This window comes from Hippoglossus hippoglossus, chromosome 5 (genome assembly GCF_009819705.1).
Source record: "Hippoglossus hippoglossus isolate fHipHip1 chromosome 5, fHipHip1.pri, whole genome shotgun sequence".
Lineage (NCBI taxonomy): Eukaryota > Metazoa > Chordata > Actinopteri > Pleuronectiformes > Pleuronectidae > Hippoglossus > Hippoglossus hippoglossus.
Window position 1 is genome coordinate 24,995,706 of NC_047155.1, and position 22,652 is coordinate 25,018,357.

The 22,652-nt window shown below is 42.8% G+C and overlaps 1 protein-coding gene across 1 annotated transcript in view; it reads right to left on the reverse strand.

Moving 5' to 3' along the window:
• Positions 1 to 1,913: 1,913 nt before the first annotated feature.
• The window catches only part of cntn3b (contactin 3b), a 53,450-nt gene continuing 32,711 nt past the window's right edge, over positions 1,914 to 22,652 (reverse strand). Inside the window, exons 7-23 of the mRNA XM_034585331.1 lie at positions 21,944 to 22,046; positions 21,430 to 21,614; positions 20,872 to 21,008; positions 18,962 to 19,091; positions 18,186 to 18,336; positions 14,615 to 14,742; positions 13,017 to 13,192; positions 9,784 to 9,901; positions 8,796 to 8,954; positions 8,516 to 8,665; positions 7,126 to 7,196; positions 6,496 to 6,730; positions 5,965 to 6,074; positions 4,450 to 4,636; positions 3,239 to 3,351; positions 2,977 to 3,142; positions 1,914 to 2,439 (exon numbers count right to left, since the gene is read on the reverse strand). Coding sequence (XP_034441222.1) covers positions 2,348 to 2,439; positions 2,977 to 3,142; positions 3,239 to 3,351; positions 4,450 to 4,636; positions 5,965 to 6,074; positions 6,496 to 6,730; positions 7,126 to 7,196; positions 8,516 to 8,665; positions 8,796 to 8,954; positions 9,784 to 9,901; positions 13,017 to 13,192; positions 14,615 to 14,742; positions 18,186 to 18,336; positions 18,962 to 19,091; positions 20,872 to 21,008; positions 21,430 to 21,614; positions 21,944 to 22,046 — 2,411 coding nt within the window. The 3' untranslated portion in view covers positions 1,914 to 2,347. The remainder of the gene's footprint in view (positions 2,440 to 2,976; positions 3,143 to 3,238; positions 3,352 to 4,449; positions 4,637 to 5,964; positions 6,075 to 6,495; positions 6,731 to 7,125; positions 7,197 to 8,515; positions 8,666 to 8,795; positions 8,955 to 9,783; positions 9,902 to 13,016; positions 13,193 to 14,614; positions 14,743 to 18,185; positions 18,337 to 18,961; positions 19,092 to 20,871; positions 21,009 to 21,429; positions 21,615 to 21,943; positions 22,047 to 22,652) is intronic.

The window sequence follows — 22,652 nt, forward strand, 5'->3', positions numbered from 1 at the left end:
AGGTGTACTACTGCTGGAGCCCAACAGCCCAACAGTGGTTGTCTTTGACTTGTTACTCAAAAGAATCAAGTAGCCAATCAGTTGCAGGTCACTGCTCCAATTCAAAGTCACAATCTACCACTACACTACAAAATACTGGTACAACCTGTGAAAATTGAGCAAATAGAAATGAGATTTCTGGTAAAACCAAAAATACAACAACAAAGAAAAGAATGCCTTTGAAATCTTCTTGTAGCGGAGGGCATCTGAAACATCAATGAATGTAACACAACAGAACAAGTGCAATAGTAACACGGCCATCAGTCAATCAAGCAGCTGAATTGTGACAGCTGTAATAATGGGGCAGGAAAATCAATATCCCATTGACTGGTCTGCAGCAGTCTAATCAACGAGCACAGAGCTTTATGAAACCAGTCAAGGAGCAGATAGGACAGCCTGATTATGTCGGCCGTTTGGACTTTTTACGAGGCCTCTGGGGTCTGCACACCTGTCCAGATGGCTAAGTGAGGACATCCAGTCACCTTGCATCAGTTCCTTGTGCTTTCATTCGACTTTGGGGTTGGGTTCGGGGTACGGAGTGCAAAATACAGACAACGACGACAGCCTCCGAGCTAATGACGGTACACAGCCCCATGTTCCGCAAAGGCACAGTAATGTGTATCAGTTCAGTTGACTTTATCCCTCCACGTCGACATGAACAATGTCAGAACCCCAGTAATCACACCTCGACTTTTACTTGGGTGGCTTTTGACAGACTCATCCACATGATAAAAGGGAGTGAAAATTAGCTCCCTCAGCAGAGCTGCAATGTTTTGTTGTTACTGTTCAGTCTGGTATGTGTCCAATAGATGATTATGATGGCGTGGGGGTGTAAAATGACAGCCATGCCTTTCGCTCCATTTCCAGTCAGAGCTCTATTCACCATGGTATTGGCATAATTTATTCTGATGCCTTAATAGTCCATAAATTATGTTACGGATGGAGTCATACATTTATTATACCACAGACCATAAATACTGGGACCCAAATGTCCACCATATATCTCAATCCATCGCGGCTTTCCTCAAGCTTCCAACCCATTTTCTCTTGGGTGCGCCGGTGTACTTGTCTCGATGAAAATTTAATCAATGTACCCTTTCCAATAATGGGCTCCCTCTACATCCTGAGTTTCCTGTCCCTTGTAACTTATTTCTATGGAAACAAAAGAAAACCACGCCGCCTCTGCAACATGTAACTTTCTCCTAAAGTATCTGAAAAAGGACGGAAAGAAAAAAGAATCAAGAGTGAGCTCTAGTGAAGGCACTGTTATCCTGGAGTCCATTGTGCACTCTGCCAGCTGGTCACTTGGAGCGGAGATGGTAGAGGTTCTGTGGTATAATATACGTATCTAGAACACAGGTCATCTAAATGCAGAGGAGGAACAGTACACATGGGATCTGTTTGACATAGTAACATCTCTGTTCTCGGCAATCCCATTTTTTTCACTCGACGAAGAATGCAGGGTGTGATAGGCATTTATTATTTAGTGGAGCATGAGATAGAGAGCAAAATGCCAATCAGAGTATTCTACAGTAGCCTTGAGCTCAGGAGCATGTGGCTCTCCGACAAACCTAATTTTATTTCCGAATGCAGAGATAAGTCAATTTGAGGCAGAGTTGATCAATTTGCTATGCATCTTTCATATATTTGACAAAGCCTGGTAAAACTTTCGAGTCTGTGATGGATGTTACTTTTGGCAAAAGCTGCAAAAATGGGATGTGTGTCAGCTGGTGATGTCATATAGAAATGGTTTAGTTTAAGTTTCATTTTGAGATAATAAAATATGGATGCACCCAATGATTATAGAGTAGTCTTTCTGCAGAGAAGTTGATCTTGAGAAGGTAAGTTCTTGTGAATACAAAATCTTGTTTTTTTTTACATAGGGTTAAAGAAACCATAGAGCAAGCAGCCTCTGTCACCTACTTTGGTATGGACTGTATGTGTAAAATGGGTTTTTAAGGCATTAGTATCTGCAGAGATACCACGAAGATAAGTCATATAGACATCATAACTTCTAAAATGAAACCTTTAGCATGGCGGCACTTATGACACTGGAAGAAATACCAAAAGATATCATGCACGCAAATCATCATCACATCTCTGTCTGATGGTCCTTTTTAAAAGAAGTGGCGTGGTCCCTTTAAGAGTTTGGTGCAGTCCAATCCTTTCCAGTCTTTCCCAGTCCTGCCACTGAAGACCGGGCCTCGTGCCAGTCCAGTGGGGGGTTAGCGTAGGACAGGCTGACTGAAGGGACGGAAAGGGGAGGAGGAGGGGGGGGTTGGTGCACTCTGTAAGCTCTGATTAGACATCACCAGATGGAGCAGAGCAGTGCACTGATGAGGACTGCAGGGAGGTACAATGGGCTGAGGGGGCTCGCTCCTGAGCCTCGCGCGCCCATGCCTGCAACCAAAGCCAGCACAGCAGCTCGTCAGGAACCAGAAAAACCCTCCGATCAAAAAACATGCACTCTGCTGCGCTAGCCTCTAGATTTCTGACACGTCATCATAAATCAAAACCCAACTGTGCAATTTTTTCCCCCCCATATCTACATTATTACTTGCTTTCAACAGGAGAAGCTATTTAAGTATCCTGAGAAGATAAAGTTCGTATCACATCAAAGGGGAGAGTGGCAAACTGAGCCGCCTCACAATTTTGCACCGCAGCAGGATGGGAGCACAGCACTGCTTTATATGCTGCAGCGCTGTGCAGCCAGTCAACAAGGAATAATAACCCAATGGCAGAGATGGATGACACCGCACATGCATTTCTAAAAAGGTCGCTTTTTCTCGCACTTGAAATAAGTCTATTACACATGGTTGGAAAGGATGCAATGAAGCCAAATTAAATATTCTCTTTGAATTATTGAATCCTCAGTCGAGCTTTATCAGGGGTCAGAAAGGAAGCGATTTGAAGAAGGAACGAGAACAGCAAACTCACTTAATTTGTGGATGTGGATGGGTTCGCTGCCCACACCTTCACCGCCCTCGCTCGTGGCCTTGATCTGAATGAGATAGTTGTCGTTGGAGGAAAGGCTGAGCTCCACAGTGGTTTTGTTGGTCAAGATAGTGCTGATGTCGTTGTAGCGATTTCTTTTCAGCAGCACCTGAGGCAGGAGAGGGTGATGCAGGAAAAATAAGCTAATGCAAAAAGTGTCATCCTCGATTCTGAAGATAAAGCTTTGCAGCGAATTAGGACGTACCAAATATCCAGTGACCTTTGACTCTGTCTCCATGGCTACTACGGGATCCCAGTGCAGCGTGAGTGTGGAGCCAATCATGGTCCATTGTATGTTCAGGGGAGCCCTGTCTGGGGCTAGACAAGGAGGCAGAGGTATACATACACCACGGTAAAGGATATGAATCACTATTTTTTAGGCTCTCTCTAGATTACACATGTTAACACAAATAAATTCTTCCCCTGTTATAAATAGCTCCAGTTGGAAAGATTTTGAAAAAGAAAAAAGAAGAACAATAAATTGTGGCTTCAGCAGAGAGCCGCACTAATTAAGGCAGTGGCCCTGAGAGCTCAACGTTACTTAGAAAGCACGTGCAAACAGACAAAACAGGAGCAAATGAAGAAAAACAATTTCACCAATCTGACAGAACAGGCGCAGCATGTAGATAGAAGTGTGGCAACGTAAGATGGCACAAGTCAAATAGAGAAATGCTGTGTTAAAACAGATAAACACGAAACCAAATCCAACAATACTGTAGTTATACAGAACTAAACCAATGTGAGTCATAAAATAACCATGGTTTAGTCCAGGTGCCCCCGTTTTTATGCTGGGCATGAACTTCCCCTGTTCAAATCCTGTCATCTCTCTACGATTGCATCAAAGTGAGGGCATCAAATAAAATTCTCTCTTTATTTTCTTGGGCATTGTCTGTTTGCATGTGATTTTTTGGGAGCTGCAGTGCAGTGGAGCTCTCAGGGCCGTCACAGGACTTTCACAGCTTCGTCATACGGTCAGTATGGCAGTAAAATCCCTGGTCACAGGAAAAGAAGCAGAGATACCTGATCCAGCCAGAGGAAGCTGAACCCTACTGCGTTTGCTGTCGTGAAACAGGGTCATCCTACGGTTATGTTTTTGAACTCATATTCACTGAAATCACATAATTTCGAGATTCAAGCTTTAACATCCCTTGTTTGTTTTAAATATCTAAATTGTCGCTGCTGCTGCATTCCGCTCAATCCTAATTTATATGAATTTTTTTCCCATCCTTCTTTTCTACCAAGGTAAATGGAAGGCTCTCTTGTCAGATTAGATTTTATGAGCGCGGCCAACAAAGCCGAAGAAAAGCTATGCATGTCATGTTGAGGACAGCATGACGTCACCTGAGCGGGGCTGTCATGGTTCATGAACGAGGACCGTTTAGAAATGATTTCAATGCCCGCGGGGGACGCACTCACGTGGTTTCTTTGTGGTGGTGTTGATGGGTGCCGACTGCGGCCCGGGGCCAGCTGTATTGAAAGCAGCCACAGAGAGGTAGTACACTGTGTTCGCTTTCAGCCCTGTGATGTTAACCAGCGTGTAGTTTCCAGATATGCGCACTTTGCCAACAGTGTCAGGCTTGGTGTCGTCTTCCCAGTACACAACCTGTTGGTGAGAACGAAAAACAAAAGAAGACGATGGAAGAAGTCACGAGCCCGGACACAAACAGCCTGATTCTAGTGGTGCATTTCACTGCATTATTGAAATTCATATTCCACCACGAAATCCGAAATGCTGTTTGTATAACAGAAGGAGAGGGAGGGAGCAACGATGAATAATAAATTTTTCACAAGTGGAGTCTCAATTACTGATGCACATCCTCTCAGCCACTCCGGTTATATAAACAAGACATTACTGGGTCATGGGATAAGTGACCCAGGAAGAAAAATTCATGACTATTGCTCATTTTGTTCAATAAAACAAGCTCAGCTCTTAATTTTGTCTGAGGAAAGCGAGACGAGTGTGGATAAATACGTTACAAATATCTCGAAATGCTTTATCGGGACAAACAAATCCCCACTTTCTGCAGTGAAGCAGGATCGTGTGCCGCTCTGTAAAACAAGATGCAGAATTTGCTTTCCTTACGGGCTATAAGCATCCAATTAAGGGCGCAGGTGAAGTCATATTCGATAATGCAAACGGACTAATTCACCACTCGCTTTGGGTCATTGTCAATATTCATGTGTGTGGTATTAAGTGACACAAGAATTAAGTCTGTATAATTCTAATAATTAAATTTGAATGTGAAGTCTACCCTCGAGGATACTCCTCTGCTTTTCCATCTCCCATAAATGACTGTATTTTTTAATTTGTTATCAATTAACACTATGTGTGATGAGTAAAGTTAACAGTAATGCAATCTTTCTACAAGTAATTAGTGATTACATTAAACTCCAACTGGAATGGATTCGCAGTCCTACCGACGTCTAATGACAGGCTCTGGACATATACTGTTGGTGGCCTATTGAGATTCAGCAGCTTAAATCCACTTCAGAACGCCGTTTGGAGAAACGAGCTCCGTTCTGAAAGGACAACGGAGCCAGCGCTATGGCAACTGGAGAGCTTTGTGCCCAGGGCCAGAGGTGACAGATATTGAAAGAGCACCGGGGGGGGGTGGGGAAACAGCAAAGCCCTCTTTGCATTCTTGAAAGGATGAGGGATTTTATTTTCCTCTTGTGGGTTTGCTGCTGGTGCGCCAAAGTATTAAGGTCATTTCATGATATTATAGCGCTTAAAATACAATTTCTGCAGAGATACTTGAGAAGATATGGAAGAATATTAGAAGTTTAAAGAAAACTACTCAAAGAAACAATGAAAGGAAGGTTATGAGCGGATAAACAAGCCACAGGGAGAAGCTCAATTATCATGTTATCAAAAAAATAATGGAGAAATGAAAGAAAGAAGAGACTGATTTCTCCTCAGGTTTAACGTACCTCGTATCCAAGCACTCTTTCAGGGACGGCAGGCAGAGTTTCCCAGATCACTTCAATTTGTGCTGCAGACACACTTCTCGCCCTAACCCTCTTCGGAGCTACACTGGGGACTGCAGAAATAGAGCACTGGTGAGAATCCCAAAGACTCATCCCACACCATCACACACACTAATAGCAATAAGAGGAAAGGCACAGAATAGACCTGTAGTTTCACTGAAAAGCTATTTCCCCCGCTCTCTTAATGGGATCTGTGACTGACATAAGGGAAGACTATCTGCCCAGCAAATTCAATTAACAGGATACCTCCCTGACAGCACGGTGTGGTAAGTGTCTGCTAGGATTTCCTGTAATCTACCAGCATGATAACTAATATCAAGTTGACATTCCCAGCTTGAGAGGGGAGGGAAATAACAGCACTGGAGGTACAAAACTCATTTCCTCATTACTATTCAAGGTCATAGTCGTAAGGAGAGAGATTATAGCTTTTTTTTTAAAGCATCGCTCTCTGCTGCTGGGCGGTGGAGTCTGTACCTTCCTCTGCTGAGTACACGGCGCCAATCGAGCTGAAGGGCCCCTCCCCTCGGTTGTTGTATGCCCCCACTTTCACATCGAAAGGCGAGAAGGGCGGGATGGTGTCGTTGCGGAAGACGTAGCGTGCCACGCCCGTCGTGGAGATGGCCGCCCGCGTCCACGTGACCGTGCCCACCGGCCTGAAGGCGATGATGTAGCCAAAGCCCTCTCCATTTTGCAGTTCCTCTGGCACAGGCTGGGAGCGAAACACAAAACTATAGTGATATTAAAACACATACAGACAAAGACACAGGCAGGCCCGTCTCTGCACTGTACCTCCGCGAGGGCTTCTGTGATTAGTCACAGCCTCTTTCTTTTTCGCTGTTATCACCCAGAACACTCCGCAATCATCTTTTACCTTATCTTTTTGCTCTCGCTTGGCTATGTAATTGTGGCTAAAGTGCAAAACTCTTCAAAGGAAGTGCTCTCTGTCCCAGCTTTTGGAGCGAGCAATGGCACTCGGAGGCTGAGCCGGAGAAGAGGTGCCTCTCTCTAATGTGGGTCATAAAATTGCTCCGTTCAATTCGGCACAATTAAGCAAAACCATTACCCGGCGATAGAGAGAATAGTAAAATGTGACAGATGACTTACCTCCCATGTTATCACTAATTCAGACTTTGTGCCGCCTCCACCTCCAACATCAGTGGGAGCTGTATCAGGAACTGAGAGGTAAAGCCCAGAGGGGAGCAATTAGAACACAGTTTACAAAGCTCAGCGACAAGCCTCAACTGTACTTGTAGCCTTATGACAAGGCTGCCTGCTGAAGATACTGTCGTCTGTTTTACACCCCACAAATCCCTCACTGTGTGTAAACACAAACACGTCAGAGAGCAGTCAACTACCGATTTTGCCGGAATGTCACTGTACATGAAGATTTGTAATTTTCTGCAAACGACATTCGACTCAACCCACTTCACTCCTGCTCCCACTCGGCTGTTTGTGCGCGGCAGTGTGAAGCTGATAGTGTAGGTGGAGGAGCAGTTGTGCATGTCCTAATAGTCACATTCAAGGTGTCATAACAGCAAATGGGTGAAGCAGCGTTTAGCAGGGTTCCATCCTGAGAACAAGGATCCAGCTTTTCCTCCACTCTCGCCTAAATATGCTCAAATTTCCCGGCAAAAAATACCTATACAGGAACCTGTGAGTTTTAACATGTGTCTATGCAGCTGTGTGTTTGTGTAATGTAGGCAATGAAACAAACCCTCTGAACCCGTCTCGTGGAGGCATGTATTCTGACCTAAGCTATGTCACACAACATCAGGATTTACTGCACATCTTGGCTTTGACATAAATTTACTAACATTAAATAAAAAAATGTAAAACTACTTCTGATGTGTCTGGGACTTTTCAGAAACATCATAAATTCCTGTTCATGCACGTTTTCCCCCTCTGACTTTATTTAACACATTCAGCTTCTCTACCACACGTGTGAATCTCCAAATTGAGAGAAGATGCCGTGTGCGTTTTACGCGTCTAATGCTGTGATCACACCAAACCTGAAACAAAGTTTTCGCACAACGACATTACATACAGAGTCAATGAAAAGATGCAAATAGACGCAAGTTTCATGTCTCTCGTGGCGTGACGTGATAGACATGAAGGCGAAATACAGCCAGTAGTCTTCTTCTCCTCTTTTCCGAAAGGGGAACAGGCAAATATTTGTGAGTTGTTTTTACTTGCGTTGCTATGTATGTATTATGCCATGGCAAATTCGCGTTTGGTGTGACTGCACCATAAAACAGCACCGGGACACCACTTCATTTTCAATATCTACTGAAACGGCCACAGAATCAGTATAATCAGCATTCACTTAAGTCAATATAGTCGACATTAATTTACCTCCAGTGTATGTGGATGGGACAAAAAAAATCTACTTATCCATGAAGTCATAAACTTTTATTTTATCATCCATAGTTATATTAAATTCATGGCAAGAAATCCTGGAAAAACCTAGGAAGTAAATTAAAAAAGTTTTACATACTGGCATCCTCAGTCCTGGTCTTGGCCGAGGCCGGGCTGGGCTCCCCCAGGCCCACGGCGTTGCGAGCCACCACCCTGAACTCGTACTCCACCCAGGCATTCAGACCCACCACTGTGGCTGTCAGCATGTTCCCATTCACTACCTCCGGCACTGCAACAGGGAGATGAGATCCTCAGAAAATCAGGCTACCACACAACTGGACTCAAATTGAATGATGAATAAATAAAAGGAGCCCACATGAATATTAACAGAGAGCGACAGGAGGAGAATTTCGTGCTACCTGTGTCAACAGCCTGCCAGCCCACTGTAAAAGGCGTCCGGGCCTGGATGATGTAGCCTGTGATGGGGCTGCCGTTGTCTCGACCAGGAGTCCAGGTAAGCTGGGCCGTGCTGTCTGTGATCTCCTCCACCGACACCTTGTCCGGGGGACCTGGTGGACCTAAATCAATTAGGCAACAAGGGGGGTGAACATGAGGTTAGCACCAGCTCATAAAGATTCTAGCACCATGTAGCATATCAAGGCCATCGGACTCTCTTTAATTAAGGGCTACGTCCTCGTTCTGTGTGCACTTCATTCACTGCATGTGTGATGTGCTGGGCTACAAAGTGATTACTGAACATGGGATCACTCGCAGTGGAAAGATAACCTGGATAGGTTCATTCTTGAGGAAAGGCGAAAAAGGGAAGAATCAAAGATGAGTCAATTCACACAGTGAAAGAAAGAAGCAAATGTTTGTAACTGGCTTTACAATGTTGTTTGCTCTGCTGTTCCATTATTCAGACGCTTTCCATGATATTTCGCCGATGTGTAAATGAGCCAATTATAGTCATTTTCTGTGATAAACATTGCCTTCTCAAAGCACCTGGGACAGCTATTACAGTTTGTTAAGGGCATGAATACCAATGCAAATCACCAGGGGAGAGCCCGCACGCTGAGCCGGATACACGGAGCACATACAAACAAAGCTACCTCAGCTGAGCCCCACGAGTCACACATCGCCTGTGAGCGTGCACAGCAACGCTCACTGTATGTAATGTAAACACAAGCTGACATACCTCTGACTGAGGTAACATCCAGTTTTTACTCCCCCTTCACTATATATTTACACAGAAGCCTCAGGGGTTGTGCGCATCTCACTCTGTCAAACTTCTGACTCCTTTCATACTTCGGCAGATGCTTCAGTGTCACATTACTTTACAGTGTATACTTGGGTATTTGTATGTGAGCAAACACAAACAAGTCTTTGAATAGAAATTGCCTCTCTTACCTTTGACAACTAAGATTGCAGAGGTGGACAGGCTCTCCACGTCAGTGTCTATAGCGCAGACGTACTTCCCACCGTGGCTTAGCTGGATGTTACGAATCATCAGATCCCCTGATATACTCTAGAAAAGAATATTATTGGGAAAAACACTGTGAAGTAAAAAAATGTAGTTTTGTTTCATTGTTCCGCTTTTGGCTCTGGGATGCTTTAACATTTATAATATGCTTTGCACAATCCCTTCGACTCATGGCTGCTGTGTGTTGTGTGCATCTCTTCAAACACTAACAACAGACATTGCAGATGTACTTTGCACAAATAATGCCATTGGCTGTCCTTCAGGCGCTACCCGACCAACCAGCCAAGCCCCCTACAAACAGCTACCGGCTAAACAGAGGACACGCAGAACAAACAAAGTCTGGTTAATTGGCAAGACAATCCTAATTATTTTGTAATTACATAACTCATGCAAGTATAGAGAGTATAACTCTGGGTGTAAAGAGCAAATATTATTTTACACAGGCTGCATGCTTGCGATGGCCATGAGGGAAAATAACAAAACACCAGAACAAATATTATTAACTTTGTAAGGACCAGTTGTATTATTTATGGCTGCATGAAGGACAGTTTTTAAAGGGTAAGGCCAGTTCTGGCACTATGACTGAAGAATACTGTATTTTTCTCTGTAAGAATAAATCCCATGAAAAGAGCAAAACCAACAATGCATCAGTCAGTTTCTCAATTTTGAACATCTTCCCTTTACTCACTCCAGCCCGTTGGTTCAAAGTGAAAGACATGCATATTTGAGAATTTAAATACAGTAAATTAAGCTAAATAATGTCCTATAATAACTGGGCAATGTAGTTTTAACCAAATGTTACACAGAAAGGAAAAAAAACTGATCATTGGTTGAGGAGTCTTTTCTTCCATGGATTAATTCACATTTAATCACATTGTGGTGGTGTATTCACAGTACAGATGGTATGCGAGGGGGTGGACTCAGAATAAGCAACAGCGCCCATGTTCATTGTAATGCAGTAACATGTCATCCAGGACAACGGAGTGACTCACTGGAGTTTTCTTGTCGTTGGACAACAATAGAGCGCAACGCTACAGAGGAATAAGCTGTGTCAAGCTTTGAATGGAAAGACAACACAGAGGCTTGAGTCCTCCTGCAGCGGCCGCGGGTTCGGTTCCGACCCGGCCCTTTGCTGTGTGTCTCCCACTGTTCTCTCGCTCCTCATTTCACGCTTACTGTCTGAAAAATATCTTTTTAATGAAAAAGAAAGACAATACATGTCATGCCGCTTTTCCACTGCAATTTTGAGCTTTTCCCAGACAATTACAGAGGTTTGGTTACCAAAGACGACTTTTAGGATGATCTAACATGCCTTAAATTTTATTTTACAGCACAGTATTTTCTGTGGCATTTGAACATACAAACAGGAGAAATATCAAATGCCAAAGATGACTACAGACATAAAAAGTTCTGTGTGGAACTTGGAACTCCTTCAAAAAGAAAAAGAAACAAAGTTGAGATGAAGTGCAAACTCTGCCAGATGAAGCTATCTAATCTTGAGTCTACCACAGCTATGCCAAGACCTTTAAGGGTTTGCTCTCTACATCTGTGTGTCTCTGTTTGTATTTGTGCACTTAGTACAATAGCAAATGGTTCCTGGTAATTATCGAGTAGTAGTATAAAAGTAGTAACAGTATTTTTTCGTGAAACATCCATCCTCATCACCAACTTTGTCCTTGAAAATGACATATGTACAATGTACCAAGGTAAACAGTGATTTCCAAAGACGCATTAAACTATTCATTCAAACAGAATTATTCAGATCTCATTTTGACTGAGCTTAGGGATCTACCTCCTGAAAGTCACCCCTCGAGTCGGCCTGTCACTAAGCATGTCAGCGGGTGAGAAGGAGTGAGTTGCTTTATAAAGGAGTCACCTGGGGGTTAGCCAGGACTCGCTGCAGTCAAGGCAGATTTCATCACCCCCTCAGTGGCAAGTGGATCATAGCTTCACTCCACAGCAACTGGACAAGAACGCCCGTGGATCTCCAACTCTCTGAAGCTTCTGACAAAGCAGAGTGGAGCTGAATGGCACTTCTATGGAGCCATGGGCTAAAGAGACTCTCCTGCTCCCCCCCCCCCCCCACCCCTTTCATCTGCTCTCCTTTCACCTGACAGTTTTTTACGCAGTGTTCGCCATGTCTGATTTTCCCTCCAGTGTCAGCAGCCACCTGGCCGACCTGAGAGCTCGCAACTGAAAGCAAGGCGTTGTGCCTTGGCAAGAAGGAAGTGATGAGGCATATTTGCTTTAATTATGCTAATTCATTCATCAGAGGCTGTTGAGCAGGGGGCTGTTAATCTCTATGGACAGGGGGAACAGTTTCTGTGAAAACTATATCTCATCGTATTCCCAAGCACAGTTCAGTGTCGTTAGTCATTTGCATTCAGATATTATGCCAACCTTTAACATGTGAATGGCACTGATCGGGCTAATGACCTTGGATATGATCAAATACATTATAATATGCAAATATAAAAGACTGAAACTTTATTACGACAAGCTATGAACAAATGGCTTTGCCCTTCATCAAAAGGTACAAATACTCAACAAAGAGTCACCACTTATCATTATTTCAAGACATAAGCATTTCAAATGAACATCTACGGGTGGCGGGCCTGCCCTTGGTGAATGCCAGCCCGCTCATTACTTAATTATTTTGGGGGCTCAAGATTCATAAATAGGTATGCAAATTCAATTATGGCAGAGGGAGATGATAAGAAAATGTTCTCCCTTGAGGTGCGGGAATTAGAAGTTGAAGGGAAGAAAAGTGTAAAGACTTCATTAATGAGGACCGTCCGTATGAATGAAATGGCATTTCACTAATATATTTCTAGAAGTGTAAAACACTGAAGCTCACACAGCTAATTCAAAAACTAAAGATCCCGATTACTGACCGGATAGTGCCATTCATTGAGGGTTTTACAGCATATGAATGAAAGAAATGAAAGATTCTACTTTTTTTGATATAACATTCTGCAGTGAACACAGGGAAACTTTCAAATGGATAAGTCTTGGCATAAATCTCTCTGCTTCGGTATTATCGGTGTCTAAGAAGCCCTCTGCAGGGCAGTAGAGCATACCCTTGCACACCACACAGTATGTCCCAATTAATCCCAGAATAGCCAGAAAGTAGCTGAGTTTAACGCTTGAGATGACTCACCCCGCCCACTCTTTCAAAATGATCGCTGTCTCGCTGGAAGTCGATGAGCTGGCCGTTGAATGCCCACGAGAAAGACACATCCAGCGCTGGATCGCAGGCAATCTGGCAGGGTAGCACGATGCTCTCGCCAACAATAATCTCCATGTTAGTGGGCCTCATGGTGATTCTGGTGGGCTCTGGCCAGACAACAGACGATAGCATGCATGTTAATATCACTGCCACGGGAACCTTTAACACCGCTGTGACCTCTGCAACCGCCATCTCACTCCGACTCACGGCCAAATCAAGGCGCCATCATTAAAATCCCCATGGATGTGTGCTTTTCCTGATTTTTAATAAGCACTTAAATTCCAAACCTGTCCATTAGAAACAATTAATGACATCTCGTCTTCGCAGTTTATGTTCCAGGATCAATTTGGGAGAAAATGTTTAAAACAGGATTACAGAGACGCGAGCGCGCTCCCACTTGGAGATGGCGGTGGATTGGAGGCCTCACAGTATGTTGAGTAAAGGTCAAAGTAATTAAATTCTATGCCATTAAATGGTTCAGCTGTCAGTGTACGAGAAGAATAGAAGCTAATGAGAAAAATAAGTCAGGTGGCTACACACACACACACACACACACACACACACACACACACACACACACACACACACACACAAATATACACACACTGTAACAGGTAAACCAGAGGGCTGCACGAACATGTTATGTCACTGAATCCACAAATAATGACCTTTAACTAAATCAAGGATAATGTTTTGCTGCTTTGCTGCTATTCTGCATAACATATACCAGCCTTTTTAATTTGATTATAAACTGGGTTCTAAATGGATTTTCATGAAGTATACACTGAAGAGCCACAGCATTAATGCTGTTCCTGCAGATCTGTGTATATCCATTGTTTGTTTCAAAAGAGTTTATTCTGAACCATCAGCAGTGTGATTTTCCTTCCAACATCAAACCCAGTTACCTGCTTCAATAGTGATTGGATTGGCCGTTTGGTTTAACTGAAAGTAAATTGGTAATTTTCCCATTTTCCAGTCTTCTTCTGCTAAACTACATAACAAACAACACAGCTTAATTAATCCCAAAGGCAAAAGCCCCCTAAAGAAAAACACAATAAAACACAATTAAAGACTTGCTCAGTTGCATCAAACCTAAAAGTGGAATTTCACGAAAAGAAAAAACATATAACTATACTGAAATATATAAAAGTTAACGTAAATAAACAAATTAATTAAATTGTAGTGTGTGTGTTTTTTAGCTAAGCTCAGTTAGCCCTCTGCCGATGGTCGCGTCACATTTAACATACAGATATGAAAGTGGAGTCTTCTCATTTGCATCTGTAAAATAAATGCATATCACAGTGAGTTTCTTATAATCTGTGAGCAAGTTTCTCATTTTGAATACCTGGAAAACATGAGTGAACAGTTCGCAGGCAGCTGGTGAAAGTAAGGTCAGAGGCAAATCTACCATCGTTCTCAGTAAATGCAGTTGAAGAAGACTGAAGAGCTTTGATGGTGTAATGTAAAGTGAGAGGTTAGTGGGATGTGATTTGCTTTAGTAGACGTTGATGAAGAAGAGCGGCCCTCACCAGTGATGAGCAGCCGCCCAGTGGTGCTTGCTGTCCCAAACTGGTTCTTAGCGATGCAGGTGTAGCTGGCCGCGTCCCGTCTGGTGACATTGGTGATCTTTAATGTTCCGTTGGGAAGCAGAGTAATCCTGAGGGAAGCAGAGCATCTTTTAACTGTACTGACTATAAGACAAAAGAGCTGAGCTTTGCATGCATCCCTCTGCATTCATTGTTTTGTGGTAATATTCAATATCTTCACATTTACCTGCACCGAGGAGGTTTTTTTTTGATCTGTGTTTAGTTATGTGTGTGTTAGTTAGCAGGATTACGCAAAAACCACAGGATAGATTCCCACAAGGGGGAAGGATGCAGTATAGGTCAGGAAAGACCCCATTACATTTTGGTGCAGATCTGGATCAGGGGGTGGATCTCCACATTCTTCTTCACTTTCATCAACATTGTGAGATGAGTGCATTTTTCAACATTTTCGTTAATTTATCAGAGAATAATTCATGGATGGAAAAAATGCATTGAAATCAGGCATTTTTAGAGAAATTGTATTTATGATTGTGTGCCATTTGTTGCAGATACAAATAATAACACCAGGATCTAGTGAATTTAAATGTGGTTTCATAAAGGGACTGTTTGGCCTTGGCGGAGGTATGTGCTCCACTGAGTGCCATTTCTAGTTTTTATTATTCTCCGTGATGCAGTAAGTTTACAGAGTGGAGTTTCTACCAGATTCATGTTCTTCTCAAAAATGTAAAAGCCTCTGAAAAAGCACTTTGACCCGGGTGCTATAAAGCTTTCCTCTAAATCCCAGTAAAATGGGAGTCTTTGATGCAGGGTAGCAGCGGGCAGCATGACCCATCACCCCAACTCAGTGGTGAGCTAAACTCACCAACACATTTCTAAATGAGGAAGTATTTTACACACAGCGTCACTGAATAACTCAATGAATAAATGAAATGTGCTGTACGGGCTTTATGTGCTGAAGTCAGAGAGGAAGCTGTGTCATGCTGGGAGGTCACTGACTGACGGGATATCTAATAAAAGCCCAACACATGCTATGATACATAATATAATACAGCACTGCATAAGCACATAGCCCTGTGGCAATATCCCACATCCTCCAAATTTTATGAGAAATAATAATCATGGAATAAACATAATTATAGCTGAATATAATTAAATTGAACAGTAACTAACACTATGCAATGCAGTTGATTTGTACGTGTGTGTTTTATTTGAAAATAGCCATCTTCAGTGGAGAGCATCAGAGTGTGACACACTGATGGTAGGTTGCCCAAGGCAGCTGCACTACTGCGGCCAAAAGTGACAAATAAAGGCAGTGAGTCAGAGGAAGCTCTGAGGTACGATTCACAAATGCGTGCTTCAAAGCAGACATATTCTTGACTTGTGCATTGCTTTAACTCTCAGTGGTCTTCTTCACAAAGAAATGTGTTGCCCAGTGCAGCACTCATAGAGTTGATTGTAAGGCCTGGTTCATATTGAGGCTGCTCCTCCCCTATAGATCTCTCTGTGCTGACTTTAACAGTTTCTTCATCCTACCGATCAAGTTGCCTTCCGGAACCTATTGCGTTTAGACTGTACAACGATGATTCACATTTAATTACAGCTTCCGTATCAGATCTAATCAATTCATCTTTATTAGCCGCATACATACACACCAGCTTTAAAGATTGCTGTAATTAAATCTCGACCCAGATGTTTTAGCTAATTATGGAACTATGTCTTTCCTCACCATTCAATTTCGAAAAAGCCTTGAAAAACCTGTTGAAAACCAGTTATGTAACTAGAAGGGCACTTGGAGAGCACGTACCTCCGCTAAGGCTGACTGGCCACTTTATAATTATATGCATTTACATAAATTGAGATCTGGATCATTATGTGGATCTACAGCAAACTGGGTCTGTTTATAGCTAGCAGCACCCTAAGTAATGTAAGTAAACCCAAAGTAATCCTTTTAGTAATTTAGAATGTTGAAAAACAGATGTCTTTCTGCTGCATTTGATGCCATCAATCATAAGATGTTATTAAACTGATGACTGGAACATGTCATGACTTTAAAGTAACAGCACTAGGGCTGCTTCAATAATCATATTTAGGTCAAACACTGGGAACACTGTTTTCATTGGAGCCACTTTCTGTCAAAGGAATAGTCCAGATTAAAAAAACTGCTGACTGCGAGTTCAGTAGATTATCCAGGTCAACAAGGGACAAGGGGGTGGAGGCAGATATTTCCGAGACTGATATCTAATTACTAAGCTAAAGCTCTCTGCATGGATAGACACCACGGAGGGTAATTAGGAACTATGCCTTTCATAATTTAGGTGAAACTACCTTTAAATGATGTGATATTTAGTGACACAAAATGTGAATTCAATTCATTTCCCAAAGACTGCTCCAATTTACAGCGTGACTGCATATATGAGAAAACATTCCCCTGCCGGTGTCCCTGTACATCCAGCATTATGCACCTTGAAAGGGTATGTGGGCTTCACATGCACTGTGCTAAATGTCATTCAGCTTGGGAATTTGAACAATTTTCTGCTGCTGCAGCTGCAGCTCCCCATCCTCAGCCGACTAAAGAGAGTCGGTGCTGTTTTGACAAGATGCTCGGCTCGTATTGTTCCCTTTCAGACTTCCTTTTGAATTACCAGCACAGGGAATAATTCAAACAGCACAAAGTTAAGCATTTCTTTAGAACGCTGGGATGTGAGCATTTGACTTGTTTTTGTTCAGTCTGTCCTGCCTGTGTGTGTGTGTGTGTGTGTGTGCAACAAATTCCAAACGTGCGTGCATGGACTTGCAGCAGGGTTTATTCACCAACCCAGCTTTTCATCGCTCTCCAATCACGTTGATGAAAAGAGTGCAGATGGATTGCTTAAAAGTGTCACTTCTTGCCTCTGATTTTTCTTTTGGATTTCTCCACCATCAATTAGTTGCTCTGTATTTTGTGGAATCTGTTCAGTAGCTCAAATTCAGCTCCTGGTGTATTCAACGAGAAGTCAGACCTAGAAGGACAACAAACCAACTCAAGCACCACTTTCTTCCGCAGTAAGTGGTGCTTGAAGTTTGCTCATTATCTGTGTCATGTCTGCGTTTGGAGTTTTGTGTCTGGTGAGACGTCTCCACTCGCAAATATGCAACAAGGCTTTTGTCTTTGCATCTTCAGTGATTGCGTGAATCACGTTGTATGTCAAGATAAAGTCGAACATTTAACCTCAGGTTATTACAAGTGCAACAGCCTCAGTTTTACTGCTTTCTAAAAGCAAATCGACTCTCATCTTCAACAGTGGCTTCATTTGCAAATCTTGTATCTTTGTAAATATTGAATGCATGCAGCGTTGATAAGACCAGTTAGCATCTGAATTCCTCACACCAAGCTCTTTGCACATGAAGGTGCACAGAGTAGTTTAGCCATGTGCAGTTTCCATGATTGCCTTGCTGCCCTTAATTATCCTCATTAAACCTCCATTCTATGCATCTGCACAAATGTCAAATACACTATTCAAACAATTCCGCTCCCAGTGAATGTGAATAAAAGCTGCTTGGATATATATCCTACCTTTCACTTCTCTGCAGGATCTCATTCCCTTTCTTCCACAGGCTAATTGCTGGGGGCGAGGCCTGAGGCCTGCATTCGAGAGTGACTTCGCTGCCTGAGCGAGCTTTTAGCAAGGCCCTCAACGGACTTTTGGAGAAGCTGGGAGGTGAGGCTGTTTGTTGGGGGGGCAGAGAAAGGGTGCGAGATTAAAAAAATATAGGCAACATAAAGCTTTTCAGATCAGACATGCTATTCGGAGATGGACTCCTCTTCAGTGCTCAGTTCAATTTTAGCAGAAATGCCCATTGGACCTACCTGCTACCCTTAAACAAAATACACACACTCACACATGCACACACACACACACACACACACACACAACCTGCAGAGGTGGCAGCCATTATCCATACTCATCATTACATTTTGTCAGCCACCATTTGGACCTAAGTGTCATCGTATGTATCAAGACAGCATTGAATTTCGCATCGAGTCAGTCAGATGGAAGTCATCAAAGCTTTGCAAATAAATCAATACCCCATCTACATGAGAAAGCATGCACAATGCAACAAAGCAAGGCGTTTGTAGTTTCCAAATCAATACGATGAAACGACTGCGAGTAAAATGAGACACTCCATCAGATTCATATTTTTGCTAACGGAGCCCATAGTGACATCAAATGAGGCTGCAGACTGATTGCTGAGGAGCAGGCTCCAGGTTTTTTTTATCTTATCTTAGGAGATGATCAAACGCACAGACAGATAAGCAGCATAAAAGCACAGCGAGGGAGGCCATCTTACCTAACACCATTAGTTGGGCACTGGAATAAATAATGCCATGTTTGTTTTCAGCCACACACTGATACATCCCAGAGTCTGACACGTTTAGCGCTGCTATAGAAAGGGCCCCGTTTTCGATTTGCACCCGGCCCTGAGGAGGAAAGAGAAACAGTTATGCATATCCATTGCAAGGCCAGTCTATTATGTCCAAAGGCACAGCAGCAATTACTGGTGCACCATGACGGGAGGAGGACAGCAGGAGAGAGAAAAGGGAAAAAAAGCGTAAGGAGCCAAAGTGGCATTGTGGCGTATGTTCAGCTTGGAATGGGGGAAGAGATGAGGGGTGAAGGTGAGCTGAAAAACTGCGAACCTGCATCTTAGATACACAGAGAGGAAGCAATGTTGACAATAACACCAGCAGCAAAAAAAGTGATTTATTCTCTGGGGTTCAGTTGAAAATATAATATAATAAATGGCTTCGATAATGATGTTTTCTGATGATTTTGACCCACTGAGCTAGTTTGAGATCCTTAGTGCCGCAGAGGGAGATGTGGGCTCATCAAAATTGAATACACTGGTAGGTGGACAGCATTAACTACTTGTGTATTAAAATACGTCCTGAATGTGTCCTGTGACCAGCTGTGAACGGATCTCACTTCCCTGCTCTACAAGCAAAACATCATGACTGTCATTACAAAGACCAAATTATGTTGTTTTTACGTGTGTGTCAGAGTGTTGGCGTGAGAGAGAGAGAGAGAGAGAGAGAGAGAGAGAGAGAGAGAGAGAGAGAGAGATTTTATCAATTTAAAGTATTAATCATTATGTGGTGGTGGTGGTCAGTATTGACATTGTGGCTGTGGCCACAAACAAATAATTGTATGGACACCGAGAAGCGTAAAAATGCATTTGATTCATTTTGAAACTGTAGCGGGTCAAAGGGACGTTAGCTGAGTAGGCGGACCTTCATATACTGTATGGACGAGGACATATTTGTGTTCACACAGCAAAAGGAATGTGGCCACGTGTCCCAGACCACCTCTGACTGTGGTTTCTGTGATAGGATCTCAGGACATATTCAGAACACATTTGAGTGCGTTTAGACCTGAACTTAGCACATGTGATCAAATCGGGACAGATGTTACTACCAGGGTCGGCATGATGGAGAAAAAGGCGAGTTCTCGTGACCTTTTGTCATTCACACAAAGGTGACCACTGAACAATTAGGGTTTATTCCCATCCAACAGCGGAAATTAGCTACAATATAGCTAATGACAGTGTGTCTGTGTCTGTGACCGAACTGTCTCTCTGCAAAAATTACTGGGATTCATATAAATATCTTGTTCAAGTTTAAACATTTATAGCTCAGACAGTTTCCACCGACTTTGTGAAAAATACATGCTGCCTCTAAAATTGTGTCCAAACACTAAATCTTTTGTATTTGTATATATAACCTAGTTAGGAACAAAGTGCATGTTAGAGGCATTAAAATGCACGGAAAACCCATCAGGTCGGCCAGATCACATCTGGAGGTAGACTAGCTTGCACTGTGCCTGGATCTCAACCAGGTTTTAAAAACCATCTGTACAATTGTTCTTGAGGCAAAAAAATAAATCCACCCATCTGTCTCTTCCTGCAAGCTTAAGCAAATCTGGCAAAAGCTACAAGTCGTATCCGAGGCTGGTCAGTCCCTTGCAAAAGTGATTTAAGAACGACTGCATATTACAATGGTGGGGAGAAGGAACCAAGATAATGTGGCAGATGGATTGGATGTCATCATTCCGATAAGGTTTTCCATCGGGGTGAGATAATGTGGATAATACACACATTCATCTTTACTCATTATGTGTCTCCCCACATACAGTACATTCAGGTCCCTCGTTGTACATTTCACCTGTTTGTACTACAACCAGAAACTGAACGGGTCTTCTTACCTCACCCAGCACCTGCTCCCCATTCTTCAACCAGCTGTAGGACGGTTTAGGCTTTCCATTGGCCTTACACTCCCAGAAGAGGTTTTCCTCGATGGACAAAGCCGTGTCCGTCATTGTCTGGAGCCAGTGAGGTTTAGCTTGAGGGAAATAAAAAGAGATTACCTTTTTAATTACACAGGCAGTGGATTAGTAAAGAGCAGTATCAGAAATCATAATGCTGTTAAAGCAGCCTCGCATTGAATCACCAAAGTTTAAACTTAACAAGTAGGATTAGAAACATAATGAAAAACACAGGTTTGTAAACAGAATTACATATTGACGGGGAGTTAATTGGAAATAATATTAACTCTTTACTTTACAAAGCCATCCTCCATGGCCCATCCTGCAATTTCATGGATTATTATATCTCTCACATTATAGACAAATAGGTTTTCTGTCCAGCAAATGAGATTCACACTGCTGGTCATATGCACGTTTCCCATCCAAATGTGGAAATCTGTTACAGGAACACATTCATTTCTGCATTCACTCTCATTCAATTTGAAATGCTTCACTAACCATGGAATGAAATACGGCCCCGCGCCGCATTTTTGCCTCGTCGATTCTCTGCCATGCACTCGTACGTCCCCGCGTCTTCCTGCTGGAAATTAGGGATTTCAAGGATGGCGTTTGAATTCTTCATCTTGACTTTGCTGGGGAAAGGGACGCCGCTGGTTCTCCTCCAGCTTATTTCTGGGACGGGGCTACAAAAGAGGAACAAAAAGTTCCCATGACGGCAAATGTCAGTCGTTGTGATCAAAGTGTGATTAAGCACAAAACAAAAAGTTGTTGATGCAAAAGCCCGGGGAATTATTGTTCCCTACGAATCAAACTGCTATTGCTCAGACCTCAGACGCTCTTAAAAAAACTTTGATTTCTGCTCCCTTGTCTTTCCTTGCCCGAGTATGGATTGATGAATCAAAGAATGAGTAATGTTACGCTTTTGCATCCTTAAATCATCTTGAGTAGCACTAATTCATGCATGAATGAGCCTCCAGATTATGTCACATGCACACAATAGCAGCTGACTTACTTTCCCAGAGCGAAGCATTCCAGTTTCACTACCGATTCCTTCGCAGCTGGAACTGAGTCAGGAAAATGAACTTCTATTTTAGGTTCGTATTCACCCATTACTCCTGCAAAAAGGAGACAATAGATGGCAAGCTTTTTACATCAATGATTAACAGCACACATTACACATGCATTGGATCAAAGAGAGAGCAGTAACACAATGGGACAGCTATCACAAAAGTCTTGTGCTGAGCAAAAGTGACCACTGAAGGGCTGGGAGGGGAAATCAGAGGTGGCTTATAAATGATTCAGGGAACACATCAGGGTAAAGTCTTACTGAGCAGAGATTTATCACCTGTGGCAATGTGACTTCATTTATGACTTTATTTATATTCACATCACTAGAAGGGGGTCAAAGACGTTGTAAGATATATTAATATGCCCTTTACTATTACCAACCCAAAGTCTGGCAGCAAGAGCTGACCTGGGGTCCTGTGCATGTTTTCAGATTTAAAAGTCACGGAAGACTTTGAAAAGCTGTGATCAGTCTGAGCATCAGACGAAACGTGCAGAATATGAAAATTGCATCTCCTTCAACAAAAATATATCATCTAAATGCTTAGGTCGGACATTTTTGTGACATTTTCCGTAGGCATATTTCTGATTGACTGATACATCACAATTCAAACTCTCACTTCACTCATGAAAGCGCTGACATTTTTACGTTTTAT